This window comes from Stegostoma tigrinum, unplaced genomic scaffold (genome assembly GCF_030684315.1).
Source record: "Stegostoma tigrinum isolate sSteTig4 unplaced genomic scaffold, sSteTig4.hap1 scaffold_167, whole genome shotgun sequence".
In the NCBI taxonomy this organism is placed as follows: domain Eukaryota; kingdom Metazoa; phylum Chordata; class Chondrichthyes; order Orectolobiformes; family Stegostomatidae; genus Stegostoma; species Stegostoma tigrinum.
The window spans coordinates 303,285-321,091 of NW_026728108.1; the positions used below are offsets into that span (position 1 = coordinate 303,285).

The window sequence follows — 17,807 nt, forward strand, 5'->3', positions numbered from 1 at the left end:
TAACATACTACGCTTGAACACGTGGGCTCTTTTCTTTTGAGACACCTTATGAGCTGTACCTTATCAAATGCTTTGTTGAAATCTCAATGTACGACATCAACTGGTGGTCCTTCGTCAGTAATGTTTGTTTCCTTCTCAAAGCACTGTAGCAAGTTTGTCAAGTATTATTTCCCCTTTATGAAAGGATGTTAACTCTGTAGGATGTTATAGCACACTAAGTACCCTGTTATTTCATCTTTCATTGCCGGCATGAACATCTTCCCAGGTTGACCAAAATTGGCAATACTTGCTCACTATTTTATTGAAGTATCTTTGTAATAAAGGTGTTATGTTCACAATCTTTCAATCCTCTGAGAATTTTCCACAATCTAAGGATTCTTGGAAGATTATCATCAGTGCCTCCAGTGTATCTGTAGCTGCATTGTTCAACATGAGAGGATACAACTCATCATACCCCTTGGATATTTTCTCTACTGATTGGAGTCATGTTTGGAATTCTGTGCAGTGACATTCACTTTTAACAGTTTGCTAAATACTACCAGGAACAGAAATTGTGATCCAGCTGCAACTAAGCTAAAGCTTTCAGCACAGAAGAAAGTCTTTGAATTCATTTTGACCCAAATAACTCCTGAAAAGGGCAATACAATTTGCCTCAGTCCATAAATGTTCTTTCTCCAACATCCTGAGATGCATTATCTGTATTTCTTCAAATTTACCACAGAATCTGTTTCAATCACCCTTTCAGCAAAACGCATGACAACAATTCGGCATTCTTAGTCCCCCTGTAGCCTCCGTTGCACATGTGCATTGTTAGCTGATTATTTGTTTGTGTGCCTGCTTTTTTGCTCAAATGGATCAAGTTAAGTTCGTGTTCTTTTGTCATCAGAACTCTTGCCTCCTCACTCTCATCTTCCTTGTTTTATCCCTTTGCTGGAATATTTAATTTGTCGACATATCTGAAATATGTTGTCGAATGGATTGGGTTTTGTGCCATTGCATTCCCCATAGCCCATCTACCCATCCTGTTGCTTGTTCTAACAGTTATTATCTTGCAGAGTGGAAAATGCAGTTTGAAAGCAATGGAACATTATTGATGAAGAAGTTGATGCATAAATTGCTGCGATCTTCCAAACTACAAACTCACCTTCGATTCTTTCTCGGTCAGAGCATTATGCCAGCGCACATGAATCGTGTTCTCAATGGGACTTCCAAAACCATGGAATTGAATTTGCATGTTGATTTCTTCTTCCCTCTTCAGAAATGCAATGTCAATCATGATGAAGCTTCCAAGGCAATGATTGTGTCCTTCAATGAAGGGAAAAGTGACTTTTAGATTCATGGAAATATTTCAGTACTTCCACATAGATGAAATGCAAACATTCTCCCTGCATGCTGACCCAACTCCGCAAGGCTAGGGCATGACCCAGTCTCATTTTAGTGAATCTTTCTGATTTTACATGCCACGGGATAATCATTGCAGTGTAACAGAAATGTTGATCATGGAAATTTATCAGTGTTTTAATAAATAATGGCAAATTTTCAACATCTTGCAAGTGTATGAAGGCTCAATCTCATGACACCTTGCCTGCTGCACATTCTTACACTGCTTTCAATGTTAGGGCTCAAACAAAACACAATCATTACACAAATGCATCAACACGCTACTTTCAATAGGATCTGGCGCAGGCTTGGAGGGCCGAAGCGCCTGTTCCTGTGCTGTAATTTTCTTTGTTCTTTGACCAGATAAAAAGGAATAGGGAGGTGTATAACAGTCATCAAGGGAACAAGAGCCCCTGTGGACGCACTAACGTCAACCAGGCCAACATCCCCAGCACTGAGGCACTGACCATCCTCGATCAGCTACAATGGGCTGGACACTTCATCTGTATGACTGACACGAGACTCTCCGCATGTTCTCATCCCAGCTTCAAAAAAGCAGGCGAGACCCAGATGTGCAGAGGAAGCACTCGGTGATAAACTCAAGTCCTCAATGGTGAAGTGCGACATTCCTGCAGACACCTGGGAATCGCCGGCCTAAGACGGCCTAAAGCCTGAAGAGCACCTGGGAAGGCATCAAACACTTTGCGGCTTGCCTTTGGAAGCAGCGGAAGCCATGCAGCCACACCAACACCTCCCTCACCCCTTCCCACGACTGCCTTCTGCCCCGAGCGCAACAGAGCCGACGGTAGCTGCATCGGTCTGTGCAGCCGGCGATCAATTCAGCGTGAGAGTGGGAGAGTGTCATCCATATCTGCGAGAAACCACCATGATGATGATGATGTATAGTGTGCAGGGGCATCTCGTCGCAGCAAATCAGAGAACAAATACAGGGCAACAGAACACTGGTGACCAAGATTAGGATGAGGGAGAATCTCAAAATCTTCTACAAGTGTCTCAGAGGGAAAGAGAAAACCCAGGGAAAACCAGGTCTCATTAGGGATGAAGTGGCAAATGAACGGTTTGAACTGGAGGGCAATGACAGGTGTTAAACGAGAATTTCACATCAGCTTTTACATGTGAGAAGGAGCACACAATTCTCGGACAGAATTAACAGAGACTGGGGAGATGTTAGGTGTTTTGGTGAATTTAAAATTGGACAAATCCCAGGTTTGGATGAGGTGTATGCCACGATGCCCAGGGAGATGAGAGAAAAAATTCCACTCGCCGTCATACAGAGCTTTCAAAAGTACCAAAGGACTGGAGAACAGGTAACATCGTTCCACTTATCAAAATGCGTGACAAACATAAAGCAGAGTATTACAGACCGGTGAGTATCACATCAGTAGAAAGGAAAATATTGGAGAAAATTCTGAACGGCAGACGTAATTTCCATTTCAAGAAGTGGGGTCTGATCAGCGACCGTCAGCATAGCTTTGTCAGAGGGAGGTCACGCCTCACAAACTTAGATGATTCTTTCAAAGAGGTGACAGAGTGTGCAGATGGGAGTTGATGTAGTGAAAATAGATTTCAGCAAAGACTTGGACAGGGTCCCAAATGGGAGCGTGGCAAAGAAGGTAAAGCTCGGGGGGTCCAGGAAAATACAGCAAGTTGAATCCAAAGTCACAGATTGGTCAAATGGGCAGGTCAACGGTAGATGGAATGTTAACCCTGATCAAGAAGGCAATTTGGACAAACTAACAAGGCAAGGAATCATTCAAAGAAATGCCAGGACACTAGGAAGATCAGAGGAATGGTGTGATCTTGGGGTGCTTGTCCACAGATTCCTGAACATGGAATGGCAGCTTAAAGGGACAGTTCAGAAAGCATATGGCTCAAGAGCTGTACAGGACTTTTGTTAGGCCCCAGCTGAAGTGCTCAGTGCAGTTCTGGTCTCTCCATTATAGAAAGGAGGAGTTTGCATTTGAGCATGTGTGGAGGACATTCATCAGGATGTTCTGAGGGGGTGAAGCATTTTAACTCTTTGGAGAGTCTGGATAAGTTTGCGTTAGCAATAACTGGCAATGCTGGAGTCTGAGATCACACAGTGTGGAGCTGGAGGAACACTGCAGGCCGGGCAGCATAACTGTTGCCGATCTCTGATTAAAGGTCTAGGCCTGAAACATCAGCTTTTGTGCTCCCGAGATGCTGCTTGGCCTGCTGTGTCCAGCCAGCTCCACACTTTGTTCTCTTGGATTCTCCAGCATCTGCAGTTCCCATTGTCTCTAGCATCACTGTTTTATCTGGATAAGGTTGGATTGTTTTCTTTCGAGTAGAGAAGGTTGAAGGAGGTCCTGAAAAAATTGTTTAGATTAATATGGGTAGGGGCGAGGTAAAAAGAAGGTCCATAATGGGGTCGGTCGGGGGGCGGTGGTGGTAGAAGAAGAGATACATACATTTAAGCTAAAAGCTCAGAAGGAATTTCAGGAAAGAAAAGACACCCAGAAGGTGCTGGGGGGTTGGAATTCATTGTCTGGGACTTCAGTTGAGGTGGATAATCTTTTCACGTTAAAGAAAAAGGGTTGGTACAGCACGTAAAATGAAATAACATTCAAGGCAATAGGCCTATTGCTAGAACATGAGCCGAATGTGAACTTAGTGTGGCTTCAGTGGTTACAGACACAATGGAATGAAGTGCTTGTTCAATTCTGTACAATTCTCTGATTCTATGATTCTGGAGCAGGGGACAGTGAGTGGACAGCACGGGACAGTTCACCTATCTTCTCCTTTCTCCATCTTCTGTCTGCCTCCCCACTTCTCCCTATTTTTTACAGAATACCCTTCTCCTCCCCGGGTTTTGAAGAACGGTCTCGATCTGAAACGTCAGCTTTCTTGCTTCTCTGATGCTGCTCGGCCCGCTGTGTTCATCCAGTTCGACACCTTGCTCTCTCAGATTCTCCAGCATTGGCAAGTTCCTACTATCTCTTGAGGAAACTTAGTTGTTTTTGCACCCAACCTGTGGTGAGAATGTGGAACGCACCGACTGTGTGGGTGGTAGAGGCAGAAAGCATGATAACATTTAACAAGTCTTTGATTGGGCATTTGCGATGCCAAGGCATACAAGGCTCTGGGTCGAGTGCTGGGAAATGTGATGAGAATAGTTCGGGACTTGCATCTTGTGAGGGCACATACAATTTGCTGAAGGGTCTGTTCCATTGCCACAGCACTCTATTATGCTGTCCCTCAATGATCCTATGACAAGTAAGTGAAGGTTTCCAGAAACAGATCGTTTTCAAGGACAATGCCAAGAGGAAAAGTGATGCACAGTCAAAGTGCATGTAAGAATTTAACCAAGGATTAACACCACTGAAGAACTGGAATTTGTGCCAATGCACCAAACCTGCAGATGAAAATGCAGTGTCCAGTTTGATTGCAAACAGCAACAACCACCAGTTAGTAACATGATCAATGGAAATATCTGAATGCCTGTTGTTGTGATCTCAAGCATTTACCTGCGTCGAGTGAAATCCACCACCATAGTTCTGTTGCATCGTTGGCCACCTCGCAATCGGTGTTGCATAGTCAATATCATTCCTTGACAATGCTTGAAGCAAGGCATAAGCAGTGGTTTCCACAGTCATCGCAGAAGCCTATGCTGCTTCAAGTGGATACGGATTCTCGTCCTCCAACAATGGAGGCTTTCCAGGAACCAACATCAGAATCTGTCATTTGAGAAAGGGATTAGCTGAGAATAAAGTTTACATCATATAGATTTTTGTTTGCATTTCACCAACATAACAATGGTTTTCTGGTCAAGATCCACCATTGTCTCACCACTGATGTCTATAACATGCTCCATACTTCCCGCTCAGTGATGGGTCCTTTTGTTTGGGAAAAATAGGCACCTTCGAATGCAAATGAATCAAGATGAGCTTTAGTTTCTCATCAGGCTACATGGCAGTTATTACAAGATGTTACGAACAAAAGGTGAAGACGCAGATGAAACCATTCAGAGCATCAGTCTGGATGATCTTCTTGCCCTCATCCTGAGGAGGCACCACAGATCTTAACTTACACGCAATTCAAGTTATTTCACGCAATGACAAGACTGAATGTTCTGGATACTGCAAATGCCATGACACCTGGCAGCATCCCACAAACTGTATTGGAACAATGTGCCCCAAGGTCAGCACACCAACAGTAAATGTTTTCCAGTACATTTTTAAACACTTGCGACACTCACATTTCAGAGAAAGATGACCTATCATGTAATAGTCAGACAAATTGTGCTGACCAATTATGGCCTCAATGTATTCTCAATCATCAGCCAAGTAATGCAACATCTGGATGACAGTGCTGTCAAACAGCTGCACACTAAGGTTCAGTTTCCTTTTTGTCAGGCTCACACTTCTCATAACCTCATTCAGGATTTACCACAAATACGATCAGAGATCCTGAGCTTGAAAAGGAAGGAAACTGCAATCTGTCATTTCCACCAAGCCAACTTCTGATTGAATGTGGTGTGAAGCAGACGAATAGAAAATTGAGTCAGTGGCATTCACTGGATACCTGCACTGGCTGAAGTCATGTCTTCATTTGAACCAAAGTGGAGACATGAATGTTCATTGAATATTGTCCAGGTGTCCAGCAGAATTCATGACTTTTCCAACAGTGAAATCAACGATGAGAAAATACAGTGAGACTTGCACAACGATCAGGCTTGGCCTGATAAACGATAAGTAACATTTGCACCACACAAGTGCGAAGCAGCAATCAGCTCCAACAAGAGAGAATATGACCACATGACAAAATTCCATGTCCTTACCTGAACATCATCCTTACATTTTTGTTTTAAATGTACAAGTGCTATCCAAGCCATGCAAGGCTATGCGCCAGATGTTGGAAATGAGGTTAGAAAAATTCACTGCTTCTCTTTGACTGTCACAGAATCCGTGAGCTGAAGAATTTAATTAAGTCTATCCAAGAGAGTTTCTTGACACAGTATATGGATAGAAGATGGGCCATGCTGGACTTTGTCCTGGTCAGGTAACTGGTGAGAAGTGTGGGAAAGCATTTTGGAAATAGTGATCACAACTCCTTCAATTTTGAGATTGCTATGAAGAAGGATAAGTCAGGACCCTGGGGGAGAGTAAATTATATCAATTTTAGGTAGGAGCTGGGGAGTGTTAATTGGGGGGAGCTGTCACATTTGCCATATGGGAATTGTTTAAAGGCCTGCTTATGAGTTTAGGATCAGGAAGGAGGAAGGACAACGATGGCGAGGTAAAGACCCTTGGATAATTGGGGAGGTTGTGAAGTTAGTCAAAAGGGACAAAAACAGAAATATGTCAGGGTTAGGAAACTAAAATCGAACAGGGTCGACATTAGAAAAAGCAGAAAAAGAAAGGGCGATGAAATGACCTTGGCAAGGAGGGTTGAAGGAAATCCCAAGGCATTCTGTGCATACATCAAAAACAAGGGGATAAATAGTGAGAAAGTAGGATCATTCAGGACAAAGGAGGGAACTTGTGTACGGAAGCAGAGGATATGGGCAAGATCCGAAATGAGTACTGTGCATCACTATTCACTCAGGCGAAGGGTGTGGAGGATAGTGGGATTTGTGTGGAGCATGCTCATACGATAACAGCATTTTGAGATCAAGAAAGAGCATTAAGGTGGATAAGTCCTCAGGACCCAATGGTATCTACTCAAGGATTTTGAGCGAGGTGAGAGAGGAGATTGTCGGGGCATTCAGCAATATCTTTGTATCCTTGGTAACCACTGGAGATGTACTGAGGACGAGCAAGTTGCTAAATGTTCTTCTTCTGTTCAAGAAGGTAAATCGGGTCAATCCAGGAAACTATAGACTAGAGAGTCTCTCATCGTTCATTGGGAAGCTATTGGACAGAATTCTTAGGGATTGTATTTATCTGTATTTGGAACAGCATGGCCCAATTAGGGACAGTCAGCATGGCTTTGTGCAGGGCAGGTCATGTCTTAGTAAATTGATTGAATTTTTTGAGGAGGTAACTAATGTGATCATTGAAGATAGAGTGGTGGATATTGTGGACATGGATGTTAGCAAGGCTTAAAACAAGGCGCTTCACCGTAGGATCATCCAGAAGATTAAGATCCATGGGGTCCGTGGTCACTTAGCTGCTTGGATTCACAACTGGCTTGCCCAGAGAAGGCAGAGGGTGGTGGTGGAAACGTGCTTTTTAGGCTGCAGATCCAGGACTATTGTGTTCTGCAGGGATCTGTACTGGGACCTCTGCTGTTGTGGTATATATATAAAATGACTGAGGTGACAAGATAGATGGATGGGTTAGTAAGTTTTTAGACGATAGAATGATTGGTAGAGTGGTAGTTAGGGTAGAAAGTCATAAAAGGATACAGAAGGATACAGATCCATTGCAGAAATGGCAAGTGAATTTTAATCCATTAAGTGTGAAGTGCTCCACTTTGGGAAATTAAATGTTAAGGAAAAATATACAGTTAATGGCAGGACCCTGAGCAGCATTTGTGGACACAGGGATCTTGGGATTCAGTTCATAGCTCCCCGAAAGGGGCCACACAAGTTGATAGAGTGGCAAAGAAGACGCATGGCATGCTTGCCTTTATTAGTTCGGGAATCGAGCACAAGAATCAGGATGTCATGTTCCAGCTTTAGAACACTTTGGTTCGGCCTTAAGTATTGCACTCTTAAGAATTGTATCCAATTCTGGTCGTCATGTTACAGGAAGGACGTGGAGGTTTTGAATACGGTGCAAAAGAGGTTGCCTGGATTTGAGGGCTTGAGCTAGAAAGGAGAGGCTGGAAAGACTCAGGCTGTTTTCTCTGCAGTGGCAGAGGTTGAGGGAAGACTTGATAGAGGTTTACAAATTTATGACATGCATAGACAGATTCTGACTGTAACCCTTCTCCCAGATTTGAAATGTCTAAAACTGGGGGCATGTATTTAAGGTGAGAGCAGGAAAGTTCAAAGGAGATGTCAGAGACAATTCTTATATACAGAGAGTGGTAGGAGTCTGAAAAGCACTGCCGGGGTGGCTGTGGAAGCAGATACAATAGGGCCGTTTAAGACACTTTTATATACGTACATGAATATGCAAGGAATGTAGGGATATGAATCAAGGACATTCAGAAGGCTTTAGCTAAATTTGGCATCATGTTTAGCACAACATTGCATGCCAAAGGGCCTGTTCCTCTGCTGAAGTGTTCTTGGATCTATGTTAATCAATGTGACTGGAACCGTAGATCAGAGACAATAGATTCTACAGCAAGTAGACTTCTCAACATCTGTCCACTGCCGATAAACTCCAAATCCGGGTGTCAATGAAATACTCTTCACTCAGCTGAACGAGTGCGACTCCGACAACACTATCGATAAACGACAGCAATGCAGTCAAATCATCCCACTGATTGATCCCCCTTCTTACGTAAGGATATAGGAAAACAAGTCAGCCATTCAACCCTTCAAACACTTTCTACCATCCAATGAGGTTATAACTTAATTGTGGCCTACCTCCATATTGCCTTTGGTCCATATCCCTCAATACTGTTTTTCCTTTCGGTCGAACTGAAAATTTACAATTAACAATGGATCTAGAATGAACTGTTGTTTGAGATGGGGAGTTACAATGAGACAATGCACCAATTCATCAAACTCCTTCCACAGTACCTGATAATTGTGTGAACCCTACCACCCAAAAATATTTAAACAGCAGCTCCAGAATCTGCATGTTCCCTGTCAAAATCAGCAGAATCCTGATCTGGAACTGTATGACTGTTACTTCATTTCCACTGAGTAAAAGCAATTCATCTCCTGTCCTCAGTAGTTCATTAATATATTCATACCACGTGCATTGCAGCTATTCAACAGGCCAATTCTCCACAACCTTCTCAACAGCAATTCTGGATGGATAGCAAATGCAGCCCAAGAAAGCAACATCAATGACATGCTCGTGAATTTTAAAAATTATCATGACAATATTTGCGGATTATAACAAATCTCCGACTTCATGACGTCTCAAATCCATTCTCACCCTCTCCCCACTGCTTGGATGTGCATTCATGATTGTGATTTACAAAGAACAGCAACTAATTTGAAACAATTCACTTGCAAAAATAGAACAGAAATCTAGTTTTGTGCAAAACCGATGCAAAACAGATAGTAGCGGATAGCGAAGGGGACTGTTGGAGAATGCAGAATATAGACAGATTGGAGAGTTAGGTGGAGAAATGGCAGATGGAGTTCAATCCGGGCAAATGCGAGGTGATGCATTTTGGAAGATCCAATTCAAGAGCGAACTGTACGGGAAATGGAAAAGCCCTGGGGAAAATTGATGCACAGAGAGATCTGGGTGTTCAGGTCCATTGCACCCAGACGGTGGCAACGCAGGTCAATAGAGTGGTCAAGAAGGCATACGGCATGCTTTCATTCATCAGACGGGGTATCAAGTATAAGAGTTGGCATGTCATGTTGCAGTTTTATAGGACTTTGATTCACATTTGGAATACGGCGTACAGTTCTGGTCGCCACATTACCAATAGGACGTGAATACTTTGGAGATGGTGCAGAGGAGGTTCACCAGGATGTTACCTGGTATGGAGGGCACTAGCTATGAACAGAGGTTGAGTAGATTGGGATTATTTACATGAGAAACACGGAGGTTGAAGGGGGGGACCTGATTGATGTCGACAAAATCATGAGAGGTATAGGCAGGGTGGATAGCAAGAAGCTTTCCATCTCAGAGTTGGGGGATTACTAGACGTCACAATTTCAAGGTGAGAGGGGAAAAGTTTAAGGTATATGAGTGGAAAGTTCTTTATGCAGAGAGTCGTGGGTGCCTGAAACGCGTTGTCAACGCAGGCGTTCGAGGCGGGCACAATAGCGTCATTTAAGATGTATCTAGTCAGAAACATGAATGGGCAGGGAGCAAAGGGAACAGATCCTTGGAAAACAGGCGACAGGTTTACATAAAGGATCTGGAACGGCGCATGCTTGGAGGGCCAAAGGGCCTGTTCCTGTGCTGTAATTTTCTTTGTTCTTTTCCTCTTTGAAACAGTTTGAAGGCTGGCTATCAGCTAGACAACAGCAGCGAAACCTGGGATGCGTCATTAGAAACATGAAGGAGTTTCCAACATCAATTGGAGAGAGAGCGTACTTGAAGATTCAAGTCACTATTTCATCTACAACTTTCCACTCACACCGGTGAAATGCCCTTTCAGAACTACAGTGTACGTTAGTCCAGAACCTGCTGCACTCAAGCCACTTCCATTTTTCCACTTCCTGAACTACAATTTGATCCCTTCATTTCCTGGTTTGTTTGCTTTTAATGTTTTTCTCGTCTTGAAGATTTCTACAGTACAAATTTACAGTTGCCCTATTTTAGAAGGATATTATTAAGCAAGAGTGGGCACAGAAGAAATTTACCAGATTGTTGCTGAGCATGGAAGGTTTCAGTGATAAAGGAAGGTTGGGTCAGCTGGAACTTTTTTCACTGGAGCAAAGGGGATAAAAGGTGACCTGATCGAGGTTTATAAATAGGACAAGGCTGAAGGGATATGGGCCACGAAGAGGCAGTTGGGACTAGTTTAGTTTGGGATTATGTTGGACCTAAGGGCCCATTTCCACGCTGTACGACTATGACTCTATAAAATAGGCTGACAAGGTCAAGTAACACATACCGTACCAAAATGAGAAAAAAAAAAGCACAGCATCCCCTTCAAATTACATCTCACCACAGGACAAGTTAAGGCCAGGCTACTACATAGAACAAACATCAACACTGTATCTCAAACCTCCAGTGGAATTGAATAGTTTTGCATTTATCTTGATAAGTCAAACCACATTCTGTTCTCCAACCCTCTGGTACTTCCCTTGTGAGAGGAATTGAAAAACTGGTCAGGGCCACTGAGATTTTCTTTGAGGTAACAAGGTGTACAGCTGGACGAAAACAGCCGGCCAAGCAGCATCAGAGCAACAGGAAGGCTGACGTTTCACGCCTAGACACTTCTTCAGAAATGGAGGAGGGAGAGGGGGTTCTGAAATAAATAGGGAGAGAGCGGGAGGCGGATAGAAGTTGGTTAAAGGAAAAGATAGGTGGACAGGAGACAGGCAGGTCAAAGAAGCATGGATGGAGTGCAGGTGGGAAGTTAGGGAGCAGACAGGGCAGTCCAGAGAGGACGAACAGGTCAAGGGGGCGGGAAGAGGCTAGTAGGTAGGAGGTGGAGGTGGGGCTTGAGGTGGCAGGATGGAATAGGTGGGTTGGTTTTGGGTTGCGGGAGCAGGAGGGCAGATTTTGAAGCTTGTGAAGTCCACATTGATACCACTGAGCTGCAGGGTTCCCAAGCGGAATATGAGGTGCTGCTCCTGCAATCTTCTGGTGGCACTGCAGGAGACCCAGGATGGACATATAATCTGAGGATTGGGAGGGAGAGTTGAAACGGTTCGCAACTGGTAGGTGCAGTTCTTTCGTGCATTAGTGACTTGCAAAGGTCCCGAAGCCTCCGCTTGGTTTCCCCGATGTAGAGGCGGCTACAATGGGAACAGCGAATACAGTATATCACATTAGCAGGTGTGCAGGTGAACATCTGCTTGATGTGGAAATTTCTTCTTGGCCCCTGGGATGGGGGTGAGGGGGGAGGTATCGAGACAGGTGAAGCACTTCCTGCAGTTGCAGGGAAAAGTGCCGCGTGTACGGGGTGCTGGAGGGGAGTGTGGAGCGCGTAAGGGAGTCACCTAAGGGTGGCGAGGGAAAAAATGTCTTCGGTGGTAGGGTCAGAGTGCAGATGGCAGAAGTGTCGGCGATGATGCATTGAATCCAAAGGTTGGTGGGGTGGTACGTGAGGGCGAGGAGGACTCTGTTTTGGTTGTTGTTACGGGGAGCGGGTGTGAGGGGTGAGTTGTGGGAAATGTGGGTGACCCGGTCTAGGGTGTTTTCGACCACTGCGGGGGGGGTGGGGGGTAGTTGCGGTCCTTGAAAACTAAAACTTCTCTTTCAAATCCTCCCACCTCCTACAGGCAAAGTGGGTGGTCAGGGTATCCACATGGGCCCAAGCTCTGCCTGCCTCTTTGCAGGTTACATGGAACGATCCCTCTTCCATACCTACACTAGCCCTAAACCCCATCTCTTCCTCCGTTACATTGATGACCGTATCGGCGCCACTAATGTGGTATGCTGCAAAATGTGCTATGTGGTAATCCTTTCACCATGTATATTTCGTAATCAAACAACAAACTAAAGGAAGACAACAAAATGTGGGGCTGGATGAACACAGCAGGCCCAGCAGCATCTCAGGAGCACAAAAGCTGACGTTTCGGGCCTAGACCCTTCATCAGAGAGGGGGATGGGGAGAGGGCTCTGGAATACATAGGGAGAGAGGGGGAGGCGGACCGAAGATGGAGAGAAAATAATATAGGTGGAGAGGAGAGTATAGGTGGGGAGGTAGGGAGGTGATAGGCCAGTCCAGGGAAGACGGACAGGTCAAGGAGGTGGGATGAGGTTCAGAGGCAGAAAATGGAGGTGCGGCTTGAGGTGGGAGGAAGGGATGGGTGAGAGGAAGAACAGGTTAGGGAGGCAGAGACAGGCTGGGCTGGTTGTGTGATGCAGTGGGGGGAGGGGACGAACTGGGCTGGTTTTGGGATGCGGTGGGGGAAGGGGAGATTTTGAAGCTGGTGAAGTCCACATTGATACCATTGGGCTTCAGGGTTCCCAAGCGGAATAAGAGTTGCTGTTCCTGCAACCTTCGGGTGGTATCATTGTGGTATTGCAGGAGGCCCAGGATGGACATGTCGTCTGAGGAACGGGAGGGGGAGTTAAAATGGTTCGCGACTGGGAGTTGCAGTTGTTTATTGTGAACCGAGCGGAGGTGTTCTGCAAAGCGGTCCCCAAGCCTCCGCTTGGTTTCCCCAATGTAGAGGAAGCCACACAGGGTACAATGGATACAGTATACCAACTGCACCTCCCAGTCGCGAACCAATTTAACTCCCCCTCCCGTTCCTCAGACGACATGTCCATCCTGGGCCTCCTGCAGTGCCACAATAATGCCACCCCAAGGTTGTAGTAACAGCAACTCATATTCCGCTTGGGAACCCTGCAGCCCAATGGAATCAACGTGGACTTCACCAGCTTCAAAATCTCCTCTTCCCCCACCGCATCCCAAAACCAGCCCAGCTCATCCCCTCCCCCAACTGCAACCCAAAACCAGTCCAGCCGGTCTCCGCTTCCCAAGCCTGTTCTTCCTCTCACCCATCCCTTCCTCCTACCTCAAGCCGCACCTCCATTTCCTACCTACTACCTCATCCCGCCTCCTTGACCTGTCCGTCTTCCCTGGACTGACCTATCCCCTCCCTACCTCCCCACCTATACTCTCCTCTCCACCTATCTTCTTTTCTCTCCATCTTCGGTCCGCCTCCCCCTCTCCCCCTATTCATTCCCGAACCCTCTCCCCATCCCCCTCTCTGATGAAGGGTCTACACCTGAAACGTCAGTTTTTGTGCTCCCGAGATGCTGCTCGGCCTGCTGTGTTCATCCAGCTTCACACTTTATTCTCTTGGATTCTCCAGCATCTGCAGTTCCCATTATCTCCTGGGGGTTACCACTGACTAGAAACTCAACTAGGCTTGGCACACAAATAGATTGGCTACAAGAGCACATCAGAGGCGAGGAATACTGTGGTTGACTCCCTAAAGCCTGTGCATCGTCGACAAGACACAAGTCAGGAATATGATGGAATACACCCTTCTCGCCTGGACAGGTGCAGCTCCAACATTCAAGAAACTTGACACCTTCCAGGACAAAGCGGCATGCTTGATTGGTCCCATATCCTTTCCCACGACTACTGACACTCAGTAGCAGCACTCTGTACTATCTACAAGATGCACTGCAGAAATTCACCAAAGACTCTCAGACAGCACCTTCCAAATCCACTACCAATTCCATCTAGGACAAGCACAGCAAATACATGGGAACACCACTACATGCCTGTTCCCCTCCGAGCCACTCAGCATCCTGACTTGGAAATATATCACTGTTTTTTTTCCACTGTTGCGAGGTCAAAAGCCTGGAATTCCCTCCCTAACAGCATTGTGGGTCAACCTACAGCATGCGGATTGCAGTGGTTCAAGAAGGCAGCTCACCACCACCTTCCCAAGGGCAACCAGGGACGGGCAATAATGCTGACCCAGATAGTGATGGCCCACGTCCCACAACTGAATAAAAATAAACATAAGAACACACACACAGTAACATGACAACGACTAGAAAATCTGTTTTTTTTTTGTTTGCTTTCATGATACTTATTGTGGGAATAAATCCCAGCCAGATTAGCAAGAAGAATGTCCATGATTACATGTGGGATTTTTTGCATCGAGCTGAGAGGGTTAATGTTTCATCTTAATTACAATACCTCAGGCAGTGTAGCACTCTATATGTCGTCCCCTGCTGTGGGATTTGAACCCCTGAACTACCAGGCAATATATCTCATAAATTTCACTTCTGAGGGTAGGAGATAATAACTTGCAGAAACTATCCTGATGTATCAATGGATTTCCCCTTAGACACAGAACCTTTTCATCATGTTTGTGCAGAAATGACCAAGTTTCTGCATTCAAAGGACAAGCAACAGCTAACACTGCTGGAGAGACTCAGAGAGAGAGAGAGAGAGAGAGAGAGAGAGAGAGAGAGAGAGAGAGAGAGAGAGAGAGAGAGAGAGAGCACCAAAAGATGAAAGCGCCATGCGAAGAAATTTCAGTGAGAAATGCAAAAACGTTCCAAATGAAAATTCAAACACAGAAAGCACAATTGCAGTATTATACTGAACGCTGAATTTAATGGAAGTGATGGACATTAGGCGAAGAAAAAAAACAACACTGAACGGTTTGTGTCTTGTATTTTATAGCTGTACTAGCATGATAGATTTTCATACAGCTCCTGGTCCATTATTAATTGGTGGGTTTTCAGTGATGGTAGCTATACCCATATTTAAAGCCCACCTCTAGCTGCCCGCAGTGAATTGTATTGAATTATTTATTGTCACTTGCAGTGAATAATACGGTAAGATACAGTGAAAAGCTCCAACTGTTTCCGCAATACAGTGCCATTATGGATGGTCTGAGAATAAAAAGAGTAAAAAGAAAATTTTTGTTCCACTGCCTCCAGGATGACTCTGAGCCGGCTCACCAAAGACATCTGCACTGCCAGCCCTCTTGCGCCGTCTTGCACCATCTGTGCCAGGTCCACCAACATAGGTGTCGCCACTCTTCAGGAGCCTTGCCACGGGGCTCACATCACTGTCACCAAGTCCCGTGCTCAACACATAATCGCCCCACATACGGGAATTCCCGATTGCAATCCGTCGCCACCTTGCCAATAACCAGGGGTCCCTGCTCCAGGCCTGCAATCAGCGGTGCCTGCCCGCACTGCCACCTTGATGATGCCAGGAGTTCCCACTCTAGGCCCACCACATCCAGGAGTCCCTGGCTCTGCTGGCGACCACCTCGCCAAGAGCCTCGCTCTGGCTGCCTTCACCCAAGGTGTTCTCTTGCCGGTGCCGCCATCTTGAAGCGTGCACAGCAGCTGCTGGCCCCACGTGAGGACGTCCCTGATGCCATTGCCATGGTTTCTGACTGCCAGGAAGCAGCTACCAGTCTTCACGTGGCCCGTGCTCACTGCAATGTCAATCCGGGTGACTCACACGTCAAAAAGATAATCCAGGAAAAAAAAAGCAGAAATAAAAAGAATAAAAAGTGAAAGAAAACAGATGGGAGTGGGTGAGCCCCAGGCAAGAGCCCAGACACAACCCTGCTACTCCCTCCTACAAGCAGTGCAGTGGTTTCAGGCACTTGAAGAGTTTGAGTAACAGGCTGAGGTCCAGTTCCTGTTCCTATCTCAGCCAGAGATAACAAGGTGTACAGTTGGATGAACACAGCAGGCCAAGCAGCATCATAGGAGCAGGGAAGCTGACGTTTTGGGCCTAGGCCCTTCTTCAGAAATTTATGAAGAAGGGCCTAGGCCCGAAACATCAGGTCTCCTGCTCCTATGATGCTGCTTGGCCTGCAGTGTTCATCCAGCTCTACACCTTGTTATCTCAGATTCTCCACCATCTGCAGTTCCTACTGCTTATGTCAACCATCTTGTGTGGAAATGTTGTTCACTGCAGAAAATACAACAAATGCAGACTAGCGTGGTGGCTTGCCTGACAGATATCAGGATGCCATTTAGGAGTTTGCGACAAACCAAAAGCTTTTGTCGTCATTTCCTGATGCCAGTCTGTTGTTTCCAGCATGCACTGAGAGACCACTTACTTACTGATTTTCAATCATGAAGGAGCCACGGGTTTCCGTGAAAGACACTTGGAACATTGAAGGCAATGCCAGAGGCTCATGTCTTTGGAGTGTTCTGCCAGTCATGTCTAAAATAGACCAGCAGGTGAAGCAAAGTGATAATGGGAACTGCAGATGCTGGAGAATCCAAGATCATAAAATGTGAGGCTGGATGAACACAGCAGGCCCAAGCAGCATCCTGAGATGCTGCTGGGTCTGCTGTGTTCATCCAGCCTCACATTTTATTATTAAGGTGAAGCAAAGGGCAGTTTTCAACCTTAAAAGCTCCAACACGCAGCCACAATCAGCAGCTCTCACTGCACAATGGACGGTTCCTGCTTATTATTTCACGTTTGGAGTGCGCTCTAATGAGTACAGTTCATTTTTAATACACGAATTATTTCAAACATCAATTCAGAATGCGTAAACATTTTTGCATTAATTCAGCTTTAATTGGCCAATTTGCTCTCATAACAAGCATTGTTGCAAAACAATCTGACCCAGATCTGAAAGATTAAAACATCCTGTAAAAGCCAACACATGAGAATTGTTAAGAATGATATTTACTCGTTCACATCACCCATTTGGATCTTTGCAGCTCTTAAAAAGGTGAATCCTGCTCTCTGTGTTTAAATAGGTTTCCAGTGGATGCTTCTGTTGCTGGTCATGAATGCCTCTGTTGGCATTGCAGAGATTTGACTGCTCTGCGCTAACCCTCTACTAATTTTGCATTTATGGGCCTTATATCATACTAATGTACCTATCACAGCAACTTTATTCAGAACTGCAGATCATCCAGCTTGTTTAAATCTGAGCAAGGTGAAGAACTTTGAATATGGGAAAAGAAAAGCATACTTTGTGTACCATTGTCAGCTGTTTATCTCTAGCATTAGAAAGTTAGGCAGTTCTGAACAGTTTGATTAGAAAAGTAGGTCAATCATAATTTCTATTTAAAAAATGGACCGAAAGAGTGGGCACTGCAGGGGATAGGGTGCTTTATTTCCCCATGAGAAGAAAGAAAGCAAAAAGGGGAAAAAATCTCGGCAGTTATGATTCCATTATTTCCCACTCCCAGACTTAGAGTTCCACTACCTTGAATCAG

At 45.3% G+C, this 17,807-nt stretch overlaps 1 protein-coding gene across 7 annotated transcripts in view; it reads right to left on the reverse strand.

Annotated features, from left to right (window-relative positions):
- LOC132207818 (complement C4-like) overlaps nt 1–17,807 on the reverse strand; it is a 343,465-nt gene that overhangs the window by 35,497 nt on the left and 290,161 nt on the right. For 4 of the 7 annotated variants that reach the window (XR_009443868.1, XR_009443870.1, XR_009443866.1 and 1 more), the window contains 2 exons: nt 4,890–5,099; nt 1,145–1,305 (listed from right to left, as the gene is read on the reverse strand). The exons of 1 other annotated variant lie outside the window; for it this stretch is intronic. Coding sequence is in view for 1 of the 6 variants with exons in the window: in XM_059643670.1 (XP_059499653.1) it covers nt 4,890–5,018 (129 nt within the window). In the remaining 5 variants the exon portion in view is untranslated. The remainder of the gene's footprint in view (nt 1–1,144; nt 1,306–4,889; nt 5,100–17,807) is intronic. 2 more of the 7 variants (XR_009443867.1, XM_059643670.1) reach the window with 2 other exon arrangements.